This window comes from Glandiceps talaboti, chromosome 18 (genome assembly GCF_964340395.1).
Source record: "Glandiceps talaboti chromosome 18, keGlaTala1.1, whole genome shotgun sequence".
NCBI classification, from domain to species: domain Eukaryota; kingdom Metazoa; phylum Hemichordata; class Enteropneusta; family Spengelidae; genus Glandiceps; species Glandiceps talaboti.
In genome coordinates, this window is record NC_135566.1 from 7,707,501 (window position 1) to 7,730,055 (window position 22,555).

At 36.1% G+C, this 22,555-nt stretch overlaps 2 protein-coding genes across 2 annotated transcripts; one reads left to right on the plus strand and one right to left on the minus strand.

Annotated features, from left to right (window-relative positions):
- The first annotated feature begins 11,356 nt into the window (after window positions 1-11,356).
- On the plus strand, window positions 11,357-13,838 carry LOC144449179 (X-box-binding protein 1-like). The gene is given in 5 exon segments (XM_078139680.1): window positions 11,357-11,666; window positions 11,878-12,103; window positions 12,580-12,710; window positions 13,116-13,249; window positions 13,252-13,838. Coding segments are annotated over 5 exon segments (1,062 nt in total). The 5' UTR covers window positions 11,357-11,490; the 3' UTR covers window positions 13,647-13,838.
- A 966-nt stretch (window positions 13,839-14,804) lies between these two features.
- On the minus strand, window positions 14,805-22,340 carry LOC144448926 (ubiquitin recognition factor in ER-associated degradation protein 1-like). The gene is made up of 12 exons (XM_078139298.1): window positions 22,222-22,340; window positions 21,332-21,446; window positions 20,575-20,607; window positions 20,180-20,301; window positions 19,347-19,477; window positions 18,999-19,071; window positions 18,659-18,727; window positions 18,142-18,210; window positions 17,499-17,546; window positions 17,046-17,134; window positions 16,396-16,474; window positions 14,805-15,728 (listed from the first exon to the last, which is right to left on the minus strand). The coding sequence occupies exons 1-12, from the start codon at window positions 22,222-22,224 to the stop codon at window positions 15,645-15,647; spliced, it is 915 nt and encodes a 304-aa protein (XP_077995424.1). The 5' UTR covers window positions 22,225-22,340; the 3' UTR covers window positions 14,805-15,644.
- Between the last annotated feature and the right edge of the window lie 215 nt (window positions 22,341-22,555).

Consider the following 22,555-nt stretch of genomic DNA (forward strand, 5'->3'; position numbering starts at 1 on the left):
GCAAGTTTCAGTCTCATTGACCAAGTACTTTTTGAGATATAAGTTTTTGACCGAAATTCATATTACTATTGTGGCTATCATAATGACCATTTGAAACCGATAGCCTAGCCGATCAGGAAAGCAGGTTTCGGTAACTGTTGTCTGCAACATCCACGGATTTGTGTCAACATGAACGCTGTCGATGGTGATCAGAAAACATAGGATGTAATGAAACCATGAAAGTTGAAACATAGTTCACTGTTACCTTTGAATGTGAATGAAACCAATGGTTATTTATCCATCCTGTGATAACCAACCTCTGAGGTCAATCTAATAACTCCTGGCACATCACGAAAATTTTGTAAGTAATAAGTTGCAAACACGGTCTCTTAAATGTAAGATAAAACAGGCTTTTCGAGCCACGACTCGTTTTAAATGCATGTAATTTTAAAAGTTTCATAATGTACATGCATAGAGTTGCCCATCTAAATTTTGATACTGCACATGTTTCTAGCCTCCTTTCTCTACAAATGCACGTTTTAGGATGATGATAATTATTATTATTAGTGTTTTATTTCTTGTAAGAAAACACGCTACACGTTCGTCTTAGCGCGTTGTACAGACCGGACTTTAAAATTGCAAAAAAAAAGTAAAGAAAATACCAGCACACATAGAGGTACTAAGTATAAAACCTACTCACTGAAATAATTCACATTGTATAAAAACCGACAAGTTAAAATCAATCACTTCCAATAAAACCGACCAGTTAAATTAAATTTCTTGAAATGTCTAAAAAAAAAAAGGTGTGTCTTTAAACTACGTTTAAAAATGTCAACTTCTTTGCATTTCTTATTTCAAATGGAAGCGAATTCCACAGAGAGGGTGTGCACACTGAAAAAGCCCTCTGGTATATAAGATTTATTGAAATTGCCACCTGGTTGCACCACAACCATGATAATAGGGAAAGGTATCGTTGAGAAATAAATGTGTATACTTTCTGAATTAGTATGTTAATTGCTGAATTCATTCGTTTTTGTGATTGACTTTAAAGCATCTGTTCAGGGCTCGATGTATTTTTTTTCCACCTTCCAAAAGTTTTTTGGTTGATAAAGTGAAGCAAACTGATAATACAACAAGACCTAGAAATGCATATAGCATTTGACCTATAGCAGTTGCTTTACGTTTATCTGTATTGAAGTCATAACCGAAATCCATATCTCCAAATCCAATAGTAGTGACCGTAATGAAACAGAAGTAGACAGCGTCAAAGTATGACCAGCCGTCGTTAGTTTGGAATACTTTGGCCCCTCCAATGAAATAGAGCAGCAAAATTAGTCCCAGAATAGACACTGGTACTTCCGTACCCTCATGCTCTTCCCGGTGGTCTTCAGTTTTATCAATGTCTGTTTGGACACCAATGTTTTTTTCAGAGGGCAGTCGCAAATCCACAGTGCCATTAGGGAACGAACCGCCAACAAAGTCTGGGGAGAGTTTTGGATGGACAGCCAGGTCCAACCAGTTTAAAGACCGAGATTGTGTCAACGTGTCTTTGCTATGTGTATCGAGGGCCTCGCCGATGAATTTAATCCACATAGGGTCTTTTTGTCTTTTCTCACACATTGTATCGCATTTGTAACTTTCTACATCTTCTTGCTTCCCTTTCATAAATTCTAAATCTTTCCGAAGGGGTTCAATTTTGTCTCCATTACTGAACTCGATACTGCTGTTGACGTCATTCACGTGGCCATGGTTATCAATCCCCTCTTCGCCAGCTTCATTTACATGAATAGAACAAGGACTGTCCGGACAACTCATACCAGTTTCCAAATTAGAAACGTCCAGTTCATACATGTTATTATGAACTTCACCATGTCGGTAAACATATGGTGGCCTGTCATAGGTTTTATTTGTGGAGCATCTGAGACATTTCAGTTTTCCAAGTGCCATGCGCAATAACATGGCGATTACGTCTCCGGTGTACGAGAAGAACAACAAGGTCAAAGGTATTCCAAATAATGCAAAGATCATGCACACAACTCTTCCAAGTGACGTCACTGGAGCCAAGTACCCATCACCTATAACAGACAATTATTAAAGAATCATTTAAATTGAATGCTTTCCGTAAAGAGATGCATAATTCCCAGCTATAGCTATCATACATGATACCTCTAAATAAGAAATCAGTAGTTTACTAAAGATATTGCCAAATCACCAAAAATCATTAATTATGCAAATGAATAATCTAGCTTTATAGGACACACATGCAATTTGCTATCATCAACGTTATATGGAATTTTATTTTCAAATTATATGGAATTTGAAGCTTTTAATCCCAAAAATAATGAATGAATGAATGAATGAATGAATGAATGAATGAATGACTGGTAACAGTATAAACTACATATTCAGTAACCTGTATTTTTGTGCCAAATTATGTAAAATTTGAAGTACGCATTCTTAAAATATACCCAAATCGTTAGATATTAACCTTATCTAAATTCATCTTAAAATGATAAAATTGCACTAGGTCAAAACTAAAGTATAGAAGATATAGATGATATAGTATTGTGTTAGGAAGTGATACATTATGACTATAAGGGCAACTGATCAGTGACTTTTCAAAATTGCCTATACGAGTAAAGAGCCATTAGAGGTAAGATTAACTATTTTACCACCCTTTTCAACCACTATGGCAGCAATTTTTTTTGAAGAGTAATTAGACAGCAAATTTGTTTTTGTCTAGTAGGAGTACAGCAAATATTTGACTTGTACTGTAACTATTCCATATTTCAAACATATTTCCCGTATATAGAACAAGGAGTAAATAATATATATTGTACCCCTACAATGTTTGACGAATACTGAATAATGAAGTCTAGGAGGAGGAGGAACTGCTAACGAAAAAAATTATGTAAGCATATATAACAGTTTATATAATGCAACTTATATAATTTACTCCTTTTGGCGGGAGATATTGCTCGTCGTCAGAGGTGAAGTTCCCTCGACTTTGTATGTATTATATGTAGTCGTCAAACACTGTACAGGTGCAATCTATATAATTCATCCATTGGTTTTGGCACAGAATTGTGCTTTTGGTGGGTAAATTTTGACAGTCGCCACCCATTGTAGAGGTGCAACTTATGACATTTCTTAATTTGGTTTTGTTCTATTTATTTTGGCGGGGAAAGGGTTTCATACTAATAAGGCTAATATGAACGATTTTGACTACAGGTCCTGTGAGAACTTTCATATTAGGAAGCAGCTGTGTGAAATACCACGTGATTGTCATGTAAATGTTAAAGATAATTGCCTAGGCCGAATGTGATGTCAAGTATCCTTGTTTCCATGTGTTATAGTGGTTTGCCCAGGGGAATGTATATATAGATAGATTGAATACACTAAGTCCAACTCTACCGATGCACGCATTAAATACATAGCATTCCTGTGATCAAATTAGTGCTATTCAGTATAGAAGTAGTAGAAACTAATGATTTTAATCAGATGAGTTGTTTCGATTTTCGTGAGTAGGGTGGATTATTGATTATTCTAAAAGATTCTGTAAAAGACAAAATAACCCAATCTGATTAAAATCTGATGTGGTGAAAGTGGCTAAATGCTTTATTTGCCTTTATTTTCATTGTTTTGTGTCGTTTGTTTTTGTTCCGAGTGATCGCCTTCTTTTTGTGGGAAGGCAGCGATCACTCCGAGTCCGAACAAAAACAAACGACACAAAACGATGGAAATAGAGGTAAATAAAGCATTTAGCCACTTTCACCACATCAGATTTTAATCGGATCGAAAATAACCTTGAAAATACAACATTGCATTAGAAATGAGAACACATATTACGAAAGCCGAGAAAGGACTTCTGACTTCTGACTTCTGACTTCCGACTTCTGATTTCCGACTTCGGACTTCTCACTTCTCACTTCCGACTTCTGACTTCTGACTTCTGGAAGTCCTCTCTCGGCTTTCGTACACATTAAAGTTCTTTCTAAACATTTTTTTTTTAAAAATGAAACAAACAAGTGAAACAAACACCTATGTATTTACTACCCGAGATATTTCGTTTACTATCACCGTGTACAATGTACATAACAGTTTAAAAGAAGTGAACACTAGAATGAACAAAGGTCTTTTGTTTTATCGATTGAAAGTACTTAGACGTAATTGACACGGGGGGGGAGGGGATTTGAGAGACCTGAGACAGAATTAATTACATGATACAAATTAAATATCTAATACAGGCGTTTGCATTTTTGAAAATTATCGTTAGATCTATTTCGTAGACAGACATGAAACATTTTGTCATTTCCTTGATTTTCAGGGTTCTTTTTTTCAAGGGAGTAAACAACTGTTTACAAATGAATCCTATTGGCCATTGTCGATTTCGATCGATCGATTAATGACAAAGTGAACAATAGATCACATCGATCGCAAGTTTAAGCTTGATTGATTGTTTGTTTGTTTGTTTGGAAACACATAGACGGTTTGCCATGTCTATTAACTTTTAATCAATAGAGCGTTGGTTGGCAAGCTTGATGTTTGTGTAGGGGAAAAGTATGTTTGATTTCCTGGATGTCATTCCATAACTATTTGCTATAAAGCAACTTTCAGTACCATAATGCGGGAATATTTAGGGTAAGGAACATTTTCTTAGGCGCTTACTTTCTACGTAGAAGCAGACAATGTTAACTTACCTACAGTTGTGACAACAGACACACAAAAAAGACAGGTTGATGTCCAAGTCCATAAATCTGGTCCAGTCGGTCCCTTCATTGCTTCGACGAAACGAAGATAGTATTCATCTACAACCCCTAACGCTAAAGTGGTGAAATTAGTTGCATTTCCTTCACACAAATTCCCGATTATTTGTGTCAGATTTTGTTTGAGTTCATGCAGGTTTTTGAAATCTTCATTCGGTTTGCCATTTACACCCTCAATTTGCCTAAAAATACACATACCAACAACGAGATATATCATTAATGTCAGAGTCACAATAAAGGACGTCCAGAGCTTACGGAGAAACGCGGAGTGACCTGAGCTGCTGTGGAGATGTGGCTGCTTCTCCCCGGTCATAGTTTATACAGAATCTATCAACTACACCATATAGACAATAAAAAATGTATATCCTCAATACTCCTTTGAAGCAAAGGATTTCCAGCTCGTTGCTTTACTTGGATCTTAAACTTGCGACATCCCGGCCCCTACATGATGTGCACAATCTGTTGTCCGGCAGAGGTCTTTACAATAGCAGCGATTCAAGCTAAGTGACGAAGCACTAAATAGATTTATATAAAATGCTTCGGCAATGATGACACTTGACAATAATGGGTATGAACGAGACTTGTCTAGTAGAATGGAAGCCGGCTGAGATGACGCGTGACAATATTAGGGAGCTTTCAGTATTTACAAGGGGGGAGGGTCGGAGGAAATCACACATGTTATGTTAAGGAAAACATGACCCTCCCCCATTCCCCATTTGTAAAAAGTGACCCTCCCCTTTGCCCCATTTTGTAAAACATGACCCTCCTCATGACAATTGCATATACTGAAAGTTAATCAATATTCCCATTATATGTATACATACAAATTAAATGATTTTGACTCAGTATTAGAAAGCAATATTTGTACATATAAAGTGACAAACAGTAAAAGACTGACTAGTTACCTTTCTCTTATAATCATACACAATCTAGTTAGTATCTAAAACGTGCTTTCCATGTTGTGCATACTCTGCCTGATCTGGTCACTCGTAAAAGTTCCCTGATATCATTGCCATCATCATCATCACGTTCACCTTCAGTATTGCCATTATCAGTGTCACTCTAATCTGACTCACTGGTACTACTTGAGTCAGTACATGTATCGCTGTCCGTGTTCTCTATGACATTCAAAACTAAATCATCATCATCATCATCATCATCATCATCATCATCATCATCATCATCATCATCATCATCATCATCATCATCATCACCATCATCATCATCACTGCTACCATCACCATAACAACAACATTCACATACAGTGTGAGTGATAAAGTGAGATGGGTACACTCAACAAAATGCATCGTTTATTAAACATTTTTTTTTACAATATATGTATTTTAATTTTTGTATTTGTACATGTAAAGTACTCGTAAAAATAAATGTTGAGTGCTCATCTCACTTTTACATCTCAAAACACAAAACAAATAGACAATAATTGAATCTTCAAGTTTGTCACAAAACTACGGATTGTACAATGTGACCCTCCCGCAAATATTGTAATGCAAAATATGACCCTCCCCCAAGAACAGGTTTGTAAAATGTGACCCACCCACCCCCGATTCCTCACCCCCTAGTAAATACTGAAGGCTCCCTTATCACTATCAAACTAACAAACATTGATGCAAAAACAACACCGGGCCCCTCTGATGTAGGTTCATGCACATACATGTACTTGTCTGTGATTCACGCGACTCTTTTATCAGTTTGTCTGTGTCTGCGAAGGTTTGTCATGTTGTAACTTAACTTTCGAGTGTATGCTTATATAATGCAACGTAATCGTCTGTCTGGTCCTAAAAATAAACTTTCAGTGTATAGATTATATGTTGAGTTTTGGGCGAAAAATCGCCAACACACATGACAATACAACAAAACATATACACGGCATTCAAGTCTGCAATGAATACTTACAACAGATGTGGTCGTGGAGTTTGTATTTTAGCAATTCCGCTTGTGTACGGTGTACGGTCCTTTTCGAAATCTCCACGATTTTGAAATCTAAACGACAGAAGTCATTCGAGTATTTCAGAAGAACCGGATCAATACCACTCTAAAGGCAACCGTACGCTTCGTCTGTCGACTGTTGGTTCTGACAGGATACTAGTCCTGCTTGCATGTGCACGCGTTTCACTCAACACTGTGACGGAGAAGGAAGGGTCGACTTACTCCGTATGCAAGCAGGACTAAAAACCTAAACAGGATAATTGTTCATCACCGAAATGGGTGCTAAACTATTTCGTTTGAATATATCATTTTATGTAAAGAGGTCTATGTAATGAACGAGCCGACTTCCAATTTATTAATTAATGTTTAGCTTTTTACAATTGTTAATATAATTTTGATGATAATTTACAACATAGAGTGACTTTAATATTGAACCAAGGCTATTCGGACATCAAATATGATTGTCTCACTGCTACTCCACACTTTATCATGTATGTACCTTCAAACCAATCGGTGATCTGACACCAACATGTAGGTGAGAGTAGATCATATTAAATATGCAATCAGCCTACTTTTCTGTAATACGGTATGATGAAACCTTCAAGTAGCGGTCGGCTATTTCAATATGGAAAAGGCCTAAATGAAGACTTTCGATCGTCAACAAATAGTTACAGAATTGAAAGTCTGTGGATGTGACAAAACAACTGGTCAGGAGTGTGTTGGTAGTTTTTCAAGGGTAGCGGAGAAAATGTCCTTGTCACTACAGGAAAGAGTGTGTGGACAACATTTTGTGAAATTGGTGAATTCATAGACCATTGATGGATGGTGTATGTTAAAGCATGTCAACAATGGAATTCGACTTTTAGTGCAAAATTCAAAATTAATTTATGAGCTTACACTCGAATTTTGTGTTACAACATGACTAACTTTCACAGACATAAACAAACGGATAAGAGAGTCGCGTGAACCTAGGGGACCCGGTGTTGATTTTTATATCAGTGTTTGTCAGTTTGGTAGTGATAAGAATTAGACTTTTTTCGGCACCTCAAAGACAGTTTCCATTGTACACCACTGATAAAACGACGTTCTGATCACAGGCGTTTCTATATAACTCCTGCAATGGTAGTATTAAAACGTGCTTTCAATGCTGTGCATACTCTAGTCACTTGTGACAGTTCCCTGATATCATTGTCATCATCATCACCTTTACCTTCAGTATTGCCATTATCAGAGCCACTCTAATCTGATTCACTGTTACTACTTGCGTCAGTACATGTATCACTGTCCGTGCGTGTTCCTTATGACATTCAAAACTAAATCATCATCATCATCATCATCATCATCATCATCATCATCATCGTCGTCATCGTCGTCGTCTTCGTCGTCGTCGTCACTGCTACCATCACCATCATATTTTAACAACAACATTCACGGACAGTGTGGGTGATAAGGTGAGATGGGTACACTCAACAAAATGCATCGTTTAATATTAAACAATTTCTTACAATATGTGTATTTTTATTTTTGTACTTTGGCATGTAAAGTACTCGTTGAGTGCTCATCTCACGTTTACATCTCAAAACACACAAAACAAATTGACAATAACTGAATATTCAATTTGGTCACAAAACTACGGATTGTAAAATGTGACCCTCCCCCAAACATTGTAATGCAAAATATGACCCTCCCCTAAGAACAGGTTCGTAAAATGTGACCCCCTCCCCGATTCCTCAAGCCCCCCTTGTAAATACTGATGAAGGCTCCCTTAAATGGGTGTCAGATAGTGTGAACGAGACATGTCTAGTAGAATCACAGGGAAAAGGACAAACAATCAATTTTGTTCTCGCGATTTTCCTGATTTCTAATATTATTTTCTGTATATTTCAAATAAAGTTTTAAATATTGTTTCCTCTCACTGCTTGTTTTCCTATTTCCTACTTGATATCAATGTCTTATCTGAGTTTATCAGTTTTGCATTAATTAGTAGCTTGCTAATTCAAGAACAAACTCACTAGTTATTTGCCCACATTAACGCATTATGTCGTGAGTGTAAACATCCACTGATCCGACTAATGGAGATACTAGTAACTCGGATCCGTTTGCTGCTAGACGTTCGGGCTTTCTTTCGATGCTATAACTATAAGCGAACGAAGTTCGCATGTGAGGGCTTGCCCGAACTCGGATGTTCCATCCTCGATAGCGTTGTTCGGCTGTGTGTCGTATTTTATCGGAAGAACATCCGAGGGCTAGCTGATAGACTAATCCGTGTACTGCCATTAGTCGGATCAGTAGATGTTGACACTTACTGCGCAATGTGTTATTATTTGGGCAATTGGAAAGTGAGTTTGTTCTAGGATTAGCAATCTGCTAATTAATGCAAAGTTGGAAAACTCTGATAAGACATTGGTAACAGTAGAACATATTGGGGGAGTGAGAGGAAACAATATTTAAAACTTTATTTGAAATGTAGAGAAAATAATATCGCGAGAGAACAAAATTTATTATTTGTCCTTTTCCCTGTGGTAGAATGGAAGCCGGCTGAGATGAGACAAATCATCTCCTGGCTCGACAAAAATCTAAACAGTGCTAAAATTGGAATTCAGAACAATCTTATGAACGTACATTTCTGCATCTTATCATCTGGCACAACAAAAATGAAAGAACAGATACTTATATTTAATTGTTTGTCATGTATGAAAAAAGGTATTCGTTGTCGCAATATAATGTATAAAGTAACAGTTTTATTAAGACTGTAAGATACGTCGTGAGTTCCGCCCTCACTGGTCTCCTCTCGGCCGATGTGTGAGGGCGCCCCGTCACGACGTACCGTTTACACACGAGATGTCGTTTTGTTTCTAGTAAACTGGCTTTCGTTGTAATACTTTATAGGAATAAAAGCATGTGTTGATTTTATTACAGACAAGGAAATGACTAGTAGTTCAACTGATAGATAGTTCCCAAGCTTCCATGTGGCAATTTTATACATGGTTATATATTTCTCTAACACAGACATTGAACTTGTGTAGTTAAGTCTAGCCGTAGACCGTCCGTGGAGGGTCTATGGTCTAGCCTCTATTTAGTGATATTCTTTTCTTTTTGAATACACTTTCGCGGTTTTGCTGTTATTATTATTGTTGTTGTGTTCTGATTATTCTTTCATGTTTATTGAATTAAAACCACTTTACTCTGGTAGGTTATAGCATCTTGATCAAGTTGGCAAATCATTGACAATGCAGTCGTTCGATATGGCATAAAATATTCAAATTCAGATTTCGGCATGAGTGGCACTATATTATACCCTATATACTTGAATGTTCCTTATTTTAGACTAATGACTTTCACTTCAAGCCATAATTCTAAACATATCAATCACAGCAATATAATAATTGTACCGAATCCCTTGATTATTCCAGATGGAGTTACAAATTACAAATACATCGAGTGTCATGTACATGTAAACCAGTCAGGTATGTTGCAGTGACAGATCGGACTACAGTGTGAGGCCTGTCATTTGTAAGTGACCGGGGACGGCGTTTTGGAGTTGAACATGGCTTTCCTCAAAATACCAACTCCCAACACCCCCCCCCCCAGAGTTGATGACCAAAGCTAAAGTGACCTCCAGCAAAGACCACATTCCCCAAAATGACCCCCACCCCCATGCATAGTTTGATACGTTATTTTATATGTGTAACATAAGTGTACACTAACAGGGTCATACGGTAATGATGGTAATAATCATGTTCATATATGTAATTGAATACATGTATTACCTTGTGTTTTGTTTTGTCATGTTTATCTAGAATCTATGGAAAGTGTACGTAATTTCCTCAGGGTGTCCCATTGCACTGTATAAATCCATTGGATACGCATTACCGTGTGGTGAGTTCAATGAACTTTAAAAGAAATGAAAGTTAACCCTAAGCCAACTAATAATACACTACTAGCCATTCTTAGACACTATCCATATATTAATTATATATATATATATATATATATTAATTAATTATGTCTTATTTGAGAAATAGTGCACATGGTGCGCTGCAAATAAAGAAAATACGGATTGGGGGGGGTACGAGAGGGGTATCCCCTCTCACAGTAGAAAAAATAGACGAATTTATAATGTGTTCATTCATTTCACGGCACCAAAATGCAAAATGACATTTTCTTGTTGTGTTTTCCAATATTAACCCAAACTTCCAATGGTGTTTTGACCCCCCTCTCCCCTTCAAGTGGTGTTTTTCATAACGCCCCCCCCCCCCCCAGTTAAAATGACCGGCCACTATTATTAGGTTTGAAGGTTCATGTTTTGCTTTTAATAAATAAATAAATAAATAAATAAATAGTAGTGTACATCAGCGGGAGTGGAAAATCACATAACGTTGCATCATGTAGTTCTATTTTTAAACCCTTGACATGATGGTAGTATCAATATGTTTATAGTAAAACGTCAATACGGCCACGTTTACATCTTCTGCGTGTATATCGGATACACACTTTGACTACGTCATTTGTGTATGATGACTACACATGTACATCTTGCATCATTCAATGAAGCATGCAAATGAGGTTACATTTGTCATCCAATCAATATGGAGCTTTGTAGTGACATCATTTCTATTTTCGTTGGCCAATCACAAATCGACACGGTGGTTTAGTTGGAAAATATAACGAGTGCCACATCATATACATAGAATGTAGGGACAGCAGAGCAAGTCGTCGTTTTTTTTCGCCAGATTTCACCCACATTTGGGTACAGCAAGACCCATTTCTCTATATCTGTGAGATAAGAGAAACCAAGATGACTTCAACGACGATTTTGATCACTCCAGCGAGGAGAATTACGACGACAACGCCCGCACTTACTACTCTCTCAATACCACAGTCAATATTGCAAGATACAAACACCGCTGGTCAACCTGTTCGCAAAAGACAGCGATTGACCCATCTATCGGCCGAAGAAAAGCTTATGAGAAGGTAAGAACGTGGAATATTCATCATGTATAGATTGAAACTGTATCACAGTAAAGACGTCATTTTCTCGTAGGACTCAAGTGCAATAATAACAGCCAGCTGTCTGTGACGCATGTTATTACATGTATTCATTATATACAAGATTGTTTATCCTTATCCAATATTTTGTAAAATAAATGTCTCTCGCTCATTTCATCTGTCATTCTCGATACAGGAAACTTAAAAACAGAGTTGCAGCACAGACCGCAAGGGACAGAAAGAAAGCCCACGTAACAGACATCGAAGTTAAACTTGCCCAGGTGGAAGCTAGAAGTCGAGCACTTCTCGCATCAAACGAAGAACTTCGAAAACGAACAAATGATCTTGTCGAGGAAAACAGGAGATTGAAAGCGCAACTTCGACTACAGGAAGGATCAACAGTAACTAATGTTATAAAACAGGTAGGACTTGTTTTCTTCATCTGTTCATGACGTTTCAATAAAAACACAGAAAACTTAAAAAAAAAAATTCTTTTGGGTGGGGTCGTTAGAATATATGTCATTGTTTCGTTCAGTCAACATGAAAGGCGTACTCGTATATCTACAATATAGTGACAAATAATTCAATGTTTGAGACATGGCAGGAGAAGTATCTTAAATACTTTTACTCGAAAAGTGTTGACTATTCACAACACAAACAAAATGATAACTTATTAGTATGTGAATAAAATTTATATTCAATTAGTTAACGTGTTGAAAAGTAATGTCAGTTCAAAGGCCATTAAAAAAATTCAGATTGGTGATTGCATCATTCATGTTGTATATATCTGTTGTATATTTTGAAAATATTGTTTCTTCCTCAGTTCAAGATATATAAACATATCAATATACAAATAAATGTTTTCATTTATCCTCAACATTTCCTTTCCCCTTTCCAGGAAAAAGACTCCGAAGATGGAGCAGTGCCTATGATGGATACCGGATGCGAGTCAGCAGTACTTAAAGTTCCTCTGCAGCAGGAGCACATCCGGACCCTATCCAGCTTGATGGCAGTGCTGATCTTGTGGAGGTATGTATCAATATTGTTTTGTTGAGATATAAGTGAAAAATCGCATATATCATTGAACTTTAAAGATGGACTTGCTGTCATTTCCTGGTGATACAAATAGATTTTCCTAGAATTCTCGTTTCTCTGAAAAGTGCACAAGGACGGCATAAACATGTTTTGGAAGGAAATGAAAATGTGTTCTAGGGTCCTGTGCAATCATAGTCTAGTTCCTGTATGGTATTGTTATGATTTACACCTCCTGTTCGAGACCACGTTGGCATCCAGACTATTGCAATCATTGCAGCTGCAAAGCAAAAACTCAGTGCTAAAAACTTATAACTGCTTGTGCGTTATAACCTGTGTAAATCTTTTCAGATAGAAATTAGAAGCTCATTGTAACATGGGTATTTCTGTTTCCTTTTACAGTCTGAGTTCCTGTTGGGGCTACTCGAAGAAGTCAACCCAGAAGGATTCTTCACAGAAACAAACGGAGACACAGCCTTCGACTTCAAATCAGAGCAAAGAGAAAACACCACTGATGAGGTGGTGGGGACCACAGCAAGCCAATTGGAATCCATTAAAGAACTGATCAGATTTGACCACGAGTATTATAAAAAACCTGTGGAAGAAAATAAACAAATTGCTGACAAGGACACTATTACTGAGACAATAAATACAGTACCAGATAACACAGAGTCGCAATCACTCATTCCGGATCTTATGGTCACCATGGATGTGGAGTCACTGTCGATGGATATTCCAGATGTGCTGGAAGCCACAGGTGGATTTGACTGTGATTTAAAAGAACTTCTGAGTGTAGATTCCATTACACAGGACAATTACAGTGACTCCGGCATCTCTGATGCCGAATCGAGCGATTTTCCATCATCACCATTGAGTGATAGTGAATGGCAGGAGACATTCACAGATCTGTTTCCATCACTGTCTACGGTATAATCAGTAATTGATTATTAAGAAATGAATTTAAATTTATGAATGATCCGTGATTGAAAATTAAAGAAATCTGTGTATATTTTCTTATTTATATTTCTTGAAATTTTCTTGTCTTGGTAGCTGTAGGTGTTGTTGGCTCAGTAGTGTTTTCTTGTCGACAAGCTTAATAAAATTGTAAAAACTGCCACGTTATAATGGGCGTACCACTAGTGGGTGTTATTGTATGTATGAGGAGTCCGTTATTAGATGGGAATGAATCGTTGATGGCATAGCATATGACAAATAACCAACAGTAAGTTGTCAATTAGTGATTGGTTTGCTGGCCTACTGCATCCTCAATGGGCCATATGGCAATGACAAAGACAACGGCTGTTTGCAATATGATGTGCTCACAAAGCCTTCTGATCACGCTCTGGTCGAGTGGTATGGCTCAGAGTGCATATCATACAGTTTATGCTCTGTGGTTGTAATGTGACTGCTAATACATCTGATTAGCACTATGTATACAAAACAGTATTTTTCGTAAATGGGGTGCGTCGTCATGTATGTAGGCATGTGTGGGTGGTGTGGAATGTGAGGGCGCTCTTCAAGATCGATGAGAGTCAGACAGGCTGATGATGAGAGTTGGGGTTTGTGCTTTTCCCCCAGTATGTTGGGGGCGCTCTTGAAAGTGTAGGTGCTGCAAGCCAATCATCCTCTTTTGTGCATTGAAACCTTGATGGCTGGTTTAGATATCAAATTTAATCCACAAACTGATATTACTTGCATAAATGCAACATGTGGAGAGGCTTACATCTTGTTTGTTCACTTGATTATTATCAAACCTTGATAAGGAGTGATAGGTATGAAGGCAGGGGGCCATGATATGGTGAAATTTTATGACAGTAGTGCATTTATCACATTTGTTCTAACTTGCATGTAACAATTTTAATTATTTCAGTACAAACCAAATATTAGATCTAAAACCCCAAATCATGTCATATCCCCCCCCCCCCCCCCCAAAGCATGCAGAGAAACTGTTGATACATTTCTAGCATTATTATCAACACCTACACTATACAAACAGGTAAGGCTGTTTGCAGATATCATTGACTGACCTGACCTGACCTCACAGGTGACGGGGAGAAGTTTAAAAACAATGACAAAATACTTGACATCTTGTTAGTGTAGATACTCTTCAATATTTATTGACACAAATTCTCATTAATATTCCATAAATAAGATTTTTTCACATTACTTCCATGACCAACTGGTATGTACATGAAATATGAAATTGTACATAGAAATGTGACTGATGCAATGACTTAATTGATGTCTGTAACTATAAATAATGGAACGCTGTTATTGTCATACAAATTGACAATCAGAATGGTTAATCGGCTGTAGAATCTGTAAAAAGTTCATTTTACATCTCGCCAACCTATCGATGAATTACAGATCATTTCAACTTGGTACATTACAGCATTGAGCTTTCAATCTGTCCATATTGATGAGCTTCATCAGAATGATAACTTCCATCGTAACAGCTGACCACTAGGTGGCAGTATGATCTGAGTGAGTTCATAATCCTCATCAGAAGGACAAATTCGATAGTTACAGTTGACCACTAGGTGGCAGTATGATTTGTCTGGGTTGACAATCCTAATCAGAATGACAATTTCCATAGTTACAACTGACCTTTGGTAACAGGGAAGTACGCACTGAACTGCCTGATATCTATGATTGGCTGATCATATCGCCACCTAGAGGTTACATGTAACTATGAAATTTGTCCTGGTGAGTATCATTGACCACAATAAATTGAGAGGTTAGTAATATAAACTGTTTGTGAGTTATAACCATTGCAAATTGAATGAGATGATGACCAGAGATTCAACAAGTTAGATTCACCGGCCATCACCGGTTATCTACATGTATACTGCTACACTATATACCAAATCCATGAATGAGTCCATACTGTTCTACTGTACAAGCCACCATCCAAATAAACTAACACTGGATTCACTTCTTTGCCTTTCCTCCTTTCCGCCGAAGTGGTTGTCCTTCTCCTGAGAAAGCCTCAAAGATATTTTCAGCACCAGCATCCTACAAATAAAAGACAAAAAACATGAATGTGTATTTTGTTAATTATTCATGAACAAAATTTATTTCTTTTTACCAACATCCTTAAACCAATGTAAAGGAACATTGTTATATTGTAGCCTTGTACTATATTCATAAAATCCAGCCATTTTGTTCTCAGTTTTATATGAAAAATTATCCAATGCTACAAATCTAGTCAGACATATTAATCATTATTATATTTGCACAAATGATTACTTGTATTGATGCATACTCATACTGCTCAGTATCTGCACTGCAGTGCATGATCAAAAACATTATTTCATGTCGGTATACAAATTAACAAGTGTTCTATGTACATGAAAACGCCTGAAACTGATTGTTTTGGCTATATATACGTATAATGACAATACCTCATAATGTACGACTACCAGTGTCGGTACTTAGGGTTTTTTGCACTTTAGCTTGTAGTGTTTCCTGCTGCACTTTCACTCCTTCACTAGTGGAAGTATGGCTGAAGAGTACACCCCCAAAAACTCATGCCAATACCCAAAGTATGCTACATACTAGTGCATCATTGGGTTCTGTTATATCACTGTGTCATACACTACAATTATAATGTCTTGGACACATTGCTATATCCAAAGTGTTTTTTTGTTTTGTTTTGGTAGCATATTACATGTATACTTACTTCATTAACTTTTTCAACTGGTCGTGGTGCTCTGATGAATGTGAGTTTTCCCTTTTTAAAATCATAATTTGGAATTCCTCTGTAGGTGACAAGAAAGGATTACATTTTAGAATGTAATTCATTTGAACATTTAGAACGTATATTCACTTGAACATTTAGAATGTATATTCACTTGAACATTTAGAATGTATATTCACTTGCACATTTAGAATATATATTCACTTGAACATTTAGAATGTACATTCACTTGCACATTTAGAATGTGTATTCACTTGCACATTTAGAATGCATATTCACTTGCACATTTAGAATATATATTCACTTGAACATTTAGAATGTATATTCACTTGAACATTTAGAATGTATATTCACTTGAAAACTTAGAATTTATATTCACTTGAACATTTTAGAATGTATATTCACTTGAACATTATCTATACAGGTGAAGCTAAGTTTTATTGGGCAATCATGCATTGTGCAATCTCTCTAAATTTGGTTTAGAAGAGGCCTGCTGTACACTGGGTGAGGCATTATGGGAAATAAACAATCTTAAGGAGCTTCAGTTTGTTCTCACATTTGTCAAATCTTTTAATGAATGTTTCACGATAGTAAGAGTTGAGAAATAATAATTGCATTTTCATCTCCCTTACCTTTTCAAGGGTGTGTTTTGAGACTGCAAAGCTTTGACCTCTGTACCTTTCTTCTTACCATCTAACCTATGACCTGACCCATGGAATGGCTGAAATCAAACAACACATACATAATGTATAATACCAGCTTGCATGTATGACATGTGAATATCATATAACTTGTAACATTTTGCCTCAGGTGGCTGTCGTATCACTTACAACACTGTACAATCTCAGCATGCAAAATGAAATGTAATTGTGTCAGGTGACTATCATGTGACTTGTGACATATCAGTAGTTGTGTTTTGTTTACTCCACTATCTTGATTACTGATCATCAACTTGTCAGTTACCAGTACAAACATGTGTCATGGTTAGATTATGAGGCCTGCATGGATGACTTCACTCAATTCAAATGCAAATTTTTATAAAGATTTTTAAAATGTGATTATGCTATCGTAAAAGTGCCACTTACCACAAACTGTGAGTTGTCTTGATAATCTAAAGCATCAACTGCCATCTCCTGTGACAATGAATGAAATAAATTGTATTATACCACAAGCAAGTAAAGTTTAAATATGTTTGAACAATAAATATGGGATTTATAAAATTCCTGGTCATTCTGTGTCATGACAATAGGAATCTATGTCATTTGTTCTGCCGTGCTCAAAGTATGTGTCAAAATGTTCAAAGTTGTCATTACTTTTTCTGACTTCCATAAATATTTCTTTCACAATTATATATTCGCCAATATTTTTCTTCATTCAGCTGCAAAATACTGGTGACGTAAGCGTTTTGTTTCTGTACTTCTTTCCATTTGTATTGACAAGGCTCATGAGATCACTAAAAATTTTATTGCCCGACTGAAGAAAAATACTGGGAAATACCATAGTATGTTTAGAATAGTTAATATATGTCATGGCTGTTGAACAACTCTCTAAATTTATATAGGCATGTTTTCACTTTGTTTATGAGTGTTATATTGAAAGCAGTGTTTGTGCGTATGGATCGTGATCGGGAGGAACTTCACCCTCCTCACGTCAGACAGCTGACCATCCTATCCTCATGTACACACACCCAATATTGGGTCAGTAATACACACTATTTATGATGATTACCTCTGATTGTTGTTGTTGGGTAGGTCTGTGTTCTGGTTCTTTGTATCCTACAGGGGAAGAAAATTCAACCTGGAATACAAAACACAAATATTTATCTTTATACCATGCACAAGCCAAGTTATTGCCTTTGAACCAAAAATATGGATTATAGACGCTGGTTTTTCTCTGTCTCTACAACCCATGTCTATCTTATTGGTTCTGTGGTGCTTAGAATATGATTCAAAACCACCAGCCTGTGAGCTACGACATCTGTGCCACGCTATCAGCTTCACTCACTAGAAGCCTGATAGGGCTGAACGAGACCACCATATTACAGTTTATCTAAGCGCAAGGCAACAACTGATAACTTTTCTAGCAATGCTAAATCCTGTCCTTTGTGCGGTATATGCATGTAAATGTCTGTACGGGACTTTACAGGGTGTGTCTAATACATTTATAAGGTTTTAATACACAACAATTTTTACATTTTTTCTGCCTTGAAAATGATCATGGTGATAAAATCAAAACTAAAACTTACACTCATATCACATTCTATAATGGAGACTGCTTTACCAGGTTTGGCCTCTAGCACCTGTAGTTCATAGTCCTGTCATGAAATAAAAACAGTAATATTTTGTAATTGTACAGATATCCTGAAACTATTCAGACTTATATAAATAATGTATTTTGGATAATCTTAGTTGCAAAACAATTTTTCCTTGAAACACAGTGGAATGCATAGTATTTGAATATATGAGGCATATGATAAAATCAAACTTTAAAAGACATATTGTCTCTCATATACCATTGACAACATTGAGTACTAAGACAATGGGAAATATATCAGTGAAAGATTAACTGACTTGTTATCAACTTACCTTCTTATTATACCTAATAGCAATAACATCATTTGTCGTAAGACATGCAAAACTTCTTAATGCATTTTCTAATCTGAGTATAAGAATTAAGGATAAATCCATATAATACCTTACAAATGTCACTTCAAAGCATAGGGTCTACGTTCAAAGCTGTGAAAATAACTATCTTGTGACAAAAATACTATGGGTCATGTTAGTAAAGGTTTACGTCACGTTATCACATCACTCATAAGATAAAAATAATTAATGTTAAAGTGTGTGTGGTATGAATCATACAATGTGCATTTGAAATAAATGTATGCAAGTCAAGGTGACCATAATAAAGGTCAAAGGTTATGTCAAGGATACACTGCTTTGGGATTTGTAATATCTAAGAAATCAGGTGATTGTGGTTTAAATTTGGAATATGTTGCTACTGGTAACGTTGCACTCTCAACCTGTACTAGGCCTCCTTCCTCTAGTAGTAAATTACGCATCATCTGGAAAAAAGGAAGAAATTCACGAAAAATTATAAATTTACGACAGACATGATAGCCATATCATTTCACAAATGTTACTGGTATGCATAGATTTCACATCTTAATCTCAGTATAGCATAGTATCTCATCATGTGAGAATTTTTGACCACTGTCTCCCAACATGACTAGCACTTCCCTAATTTTTTTTTTACTTTCATGAAACTACAGACAGAAATACGGTGCAAATTTGCATTTTTTTAATTTACCCACGGAGAGATGACGTCAATAACCTCATCACATGCTTAGAACCAAGTCAGAGATGGAACCACATGATTAAATGGACATTAAAAATATTACTGAATAAGTCTCAAAGTAGACAGGAGTAGCTAATCACAAATGCGAAAAGTTTCATCATGTTCATAGCCGTATCTGTGGTGGGTTGAATGCCACAGTGTGAAGTCATTATCTATACATTAGGTTTGAAAACACAACTATGCTACAAGAAATGACAGTTGTGATGGGAGATGATGGTCAAAATCCCCAAATGACTAGATACAAGGACCTAGGTCAATCTTAATAACACTTCATTGTCCAGTGAGTGACAATGAATACACACACAAAACATGTCTAGCTTTGATAAAAATGTTGGTTTAAATATAAGTACTAATCAGCGTGACAAAATAGTCAAGGCTAGATTGTAGGTAATGAAGATACAGTACATACCCAGTATGGAAGATATATTTTGCCTTCATCAGCTACAAACTCTAGTACACCACAGTGTGTTACACGGTCTGTCTTCTTGTTGGTCAGTTTAAACAGCATTGGATATACAATATTGAGACGTGCTGGAATATAGAAACAAGAACAATTTTGTACAAAATTATCATGATATCATATATTTATGATCTGTCTTTGGAAAATATTTATGATATAATATGTTAATTTGTCTAGTAGTAGTATGCCGGGGGTCAGTCTAAAACAAAACATGATTTAACTTTTAAAACCCTTGTAAGAATTATCAACTTAGTAATTGCAAAAGGAAATTCAAGAGAATTTGAAAAACACTCATTGAAATTCAATAATTTTTATTTAAATTCTAATTTGAAGGGTTTACTTACATAGTTGATCCAAAGCTGATGGTGGCATAATAACTAAAAGATGAGAAAAAATACACGAAATGATTATTAATTCATAAACATATATACATGTACTATACACCTACTGATACATAGGTTAAAGCTGCACATGTTGTAACTGGAATATCATTTTTTTGGATCAGACAACCAACAATATATTCACTAAAAATTGTTGAAATACCAATAATTTGATGTTGCACATGTTAATTAGAGGTCGATTTTATCTAGAATAGCAGTAGTACAATAACAGGCTGGAATTGTGATTGCCATTGGGTCACTGATTTTTTGGGGTGGGGACCCAAAAATGAATTTGATTGGATTTATTGTACAATATTTTGTGTATGGCTACACAAATATATTTATCTATAGGTGATTCATGGTGTATGATATTATGAGGAAGTCATTCTATCTAACAAAACAGTTTCAAAAAATGTTTCAGTTGCAGCTAGTTCAGCTTTAAACCTTGTCATGAATTACATTTATTGATTCATATTTTGTGGTATACGTTGTTGTTGTTGTTGTTAACATTGTTGCCGTTTCTGATGAACTCATTATATAGTCATACGTCATACATAATCAACCAATCAGCACACAGCCCGACGATAAGGCAGACGATCAAATCAAAATTTCTTGTGTGATGTACGTTTCAGTTACAAGTTGGCATGCGTGTGCATTCTTGTGTGAAATTTATCATAACACTCTGTATCATTATTTTCTATTTGGTTACACGATATCTTACTTTTTCCTCCTCTCTCCACATCTTGCCTTTCATTGCCTGGCAGCATAGACACTGAATAACATCTATATTGGGTCTTGAATGTCCGACCAGCATTCTCAAGCATATTAAAACCAAACTGTTGAACAGAAAAAACAACACGATATTTATGTTAGAAGATCCTGTTGTATTCACAATTGATGACTTCATTACTATCTTATCAAACAAATAAAATCATTGTAGCAGCAATGTGTTGTGTAGGCATGGTTATTTCACTTCATTCTCGCAATAACATATTTTTCTGCTGATGCAATGACTGGGACTGTGCTGTATGAAAGCCTGTGCATTTTGTGATTTTACTTTGCATATTAAGATGTTTTTCCTGATACTGGTATGGTGCTACAGAATACTATATTTGGATCAAAGTTGCATTTAGTAAAGCTATTGGTCCTATTTATAAACGAATCTCACCAAAATATGAAATATTGAAATTGGGGAAAGAAAAGTAACACGTGTAGGAGTTGAACCCATGTCTCCTGAATATATACATATTGTTTTTGTATTCATAATATCATATATTATATGGCTTCATAGTTTCTCAACTTCAAGTTGTAATGTTAGTGTTACTCATTCAGGTGATCAGGTTATTCACCTGGCAGCCGGCCATACACCAATCATCTACCTTGTTTTTTTTCATTTCTGAAAGGATGGCATTTTAGGTGAAAGATAAAAAAACAAAACGAACAGAATGTATGCTATATGGGATGGGTGGCCAGACCAGATGATATTGATAACATAGCCAGGTGACATGACCGTACATAACGTACGTTATTTTTCTACAAAACACTAAGCACCTTCTCGATCTCATCCATACTCTGGGATAAATCAAAGCATATATTACATTATAAACTCACCATGTTTACTCTTTATCGATGTAGTTGTAACTGATGAATTTATGACAATACTCTGACAAGATAGTGGATCGAAGTGTGTTTTTAAATAGTCTATTTTGTTTACCCGGAAGTCTCGAATAGTCTCGATTAGAGTAGGTTTTGGCCCCCTAGCTTTATTTTTATAAGCTGATAAATAAAAGATACATTCGTTAAATTCTGGTGAAAAGTGATACTAATTTTTTTATTATTGTTACAAAAGTTGTTATTAAACTAAAAAATAAATTCTATTTACTAGTATATAATTTGTGATTAAATATATCGACTATACAACAACTGTGGAAGACGAAAAAGGGAC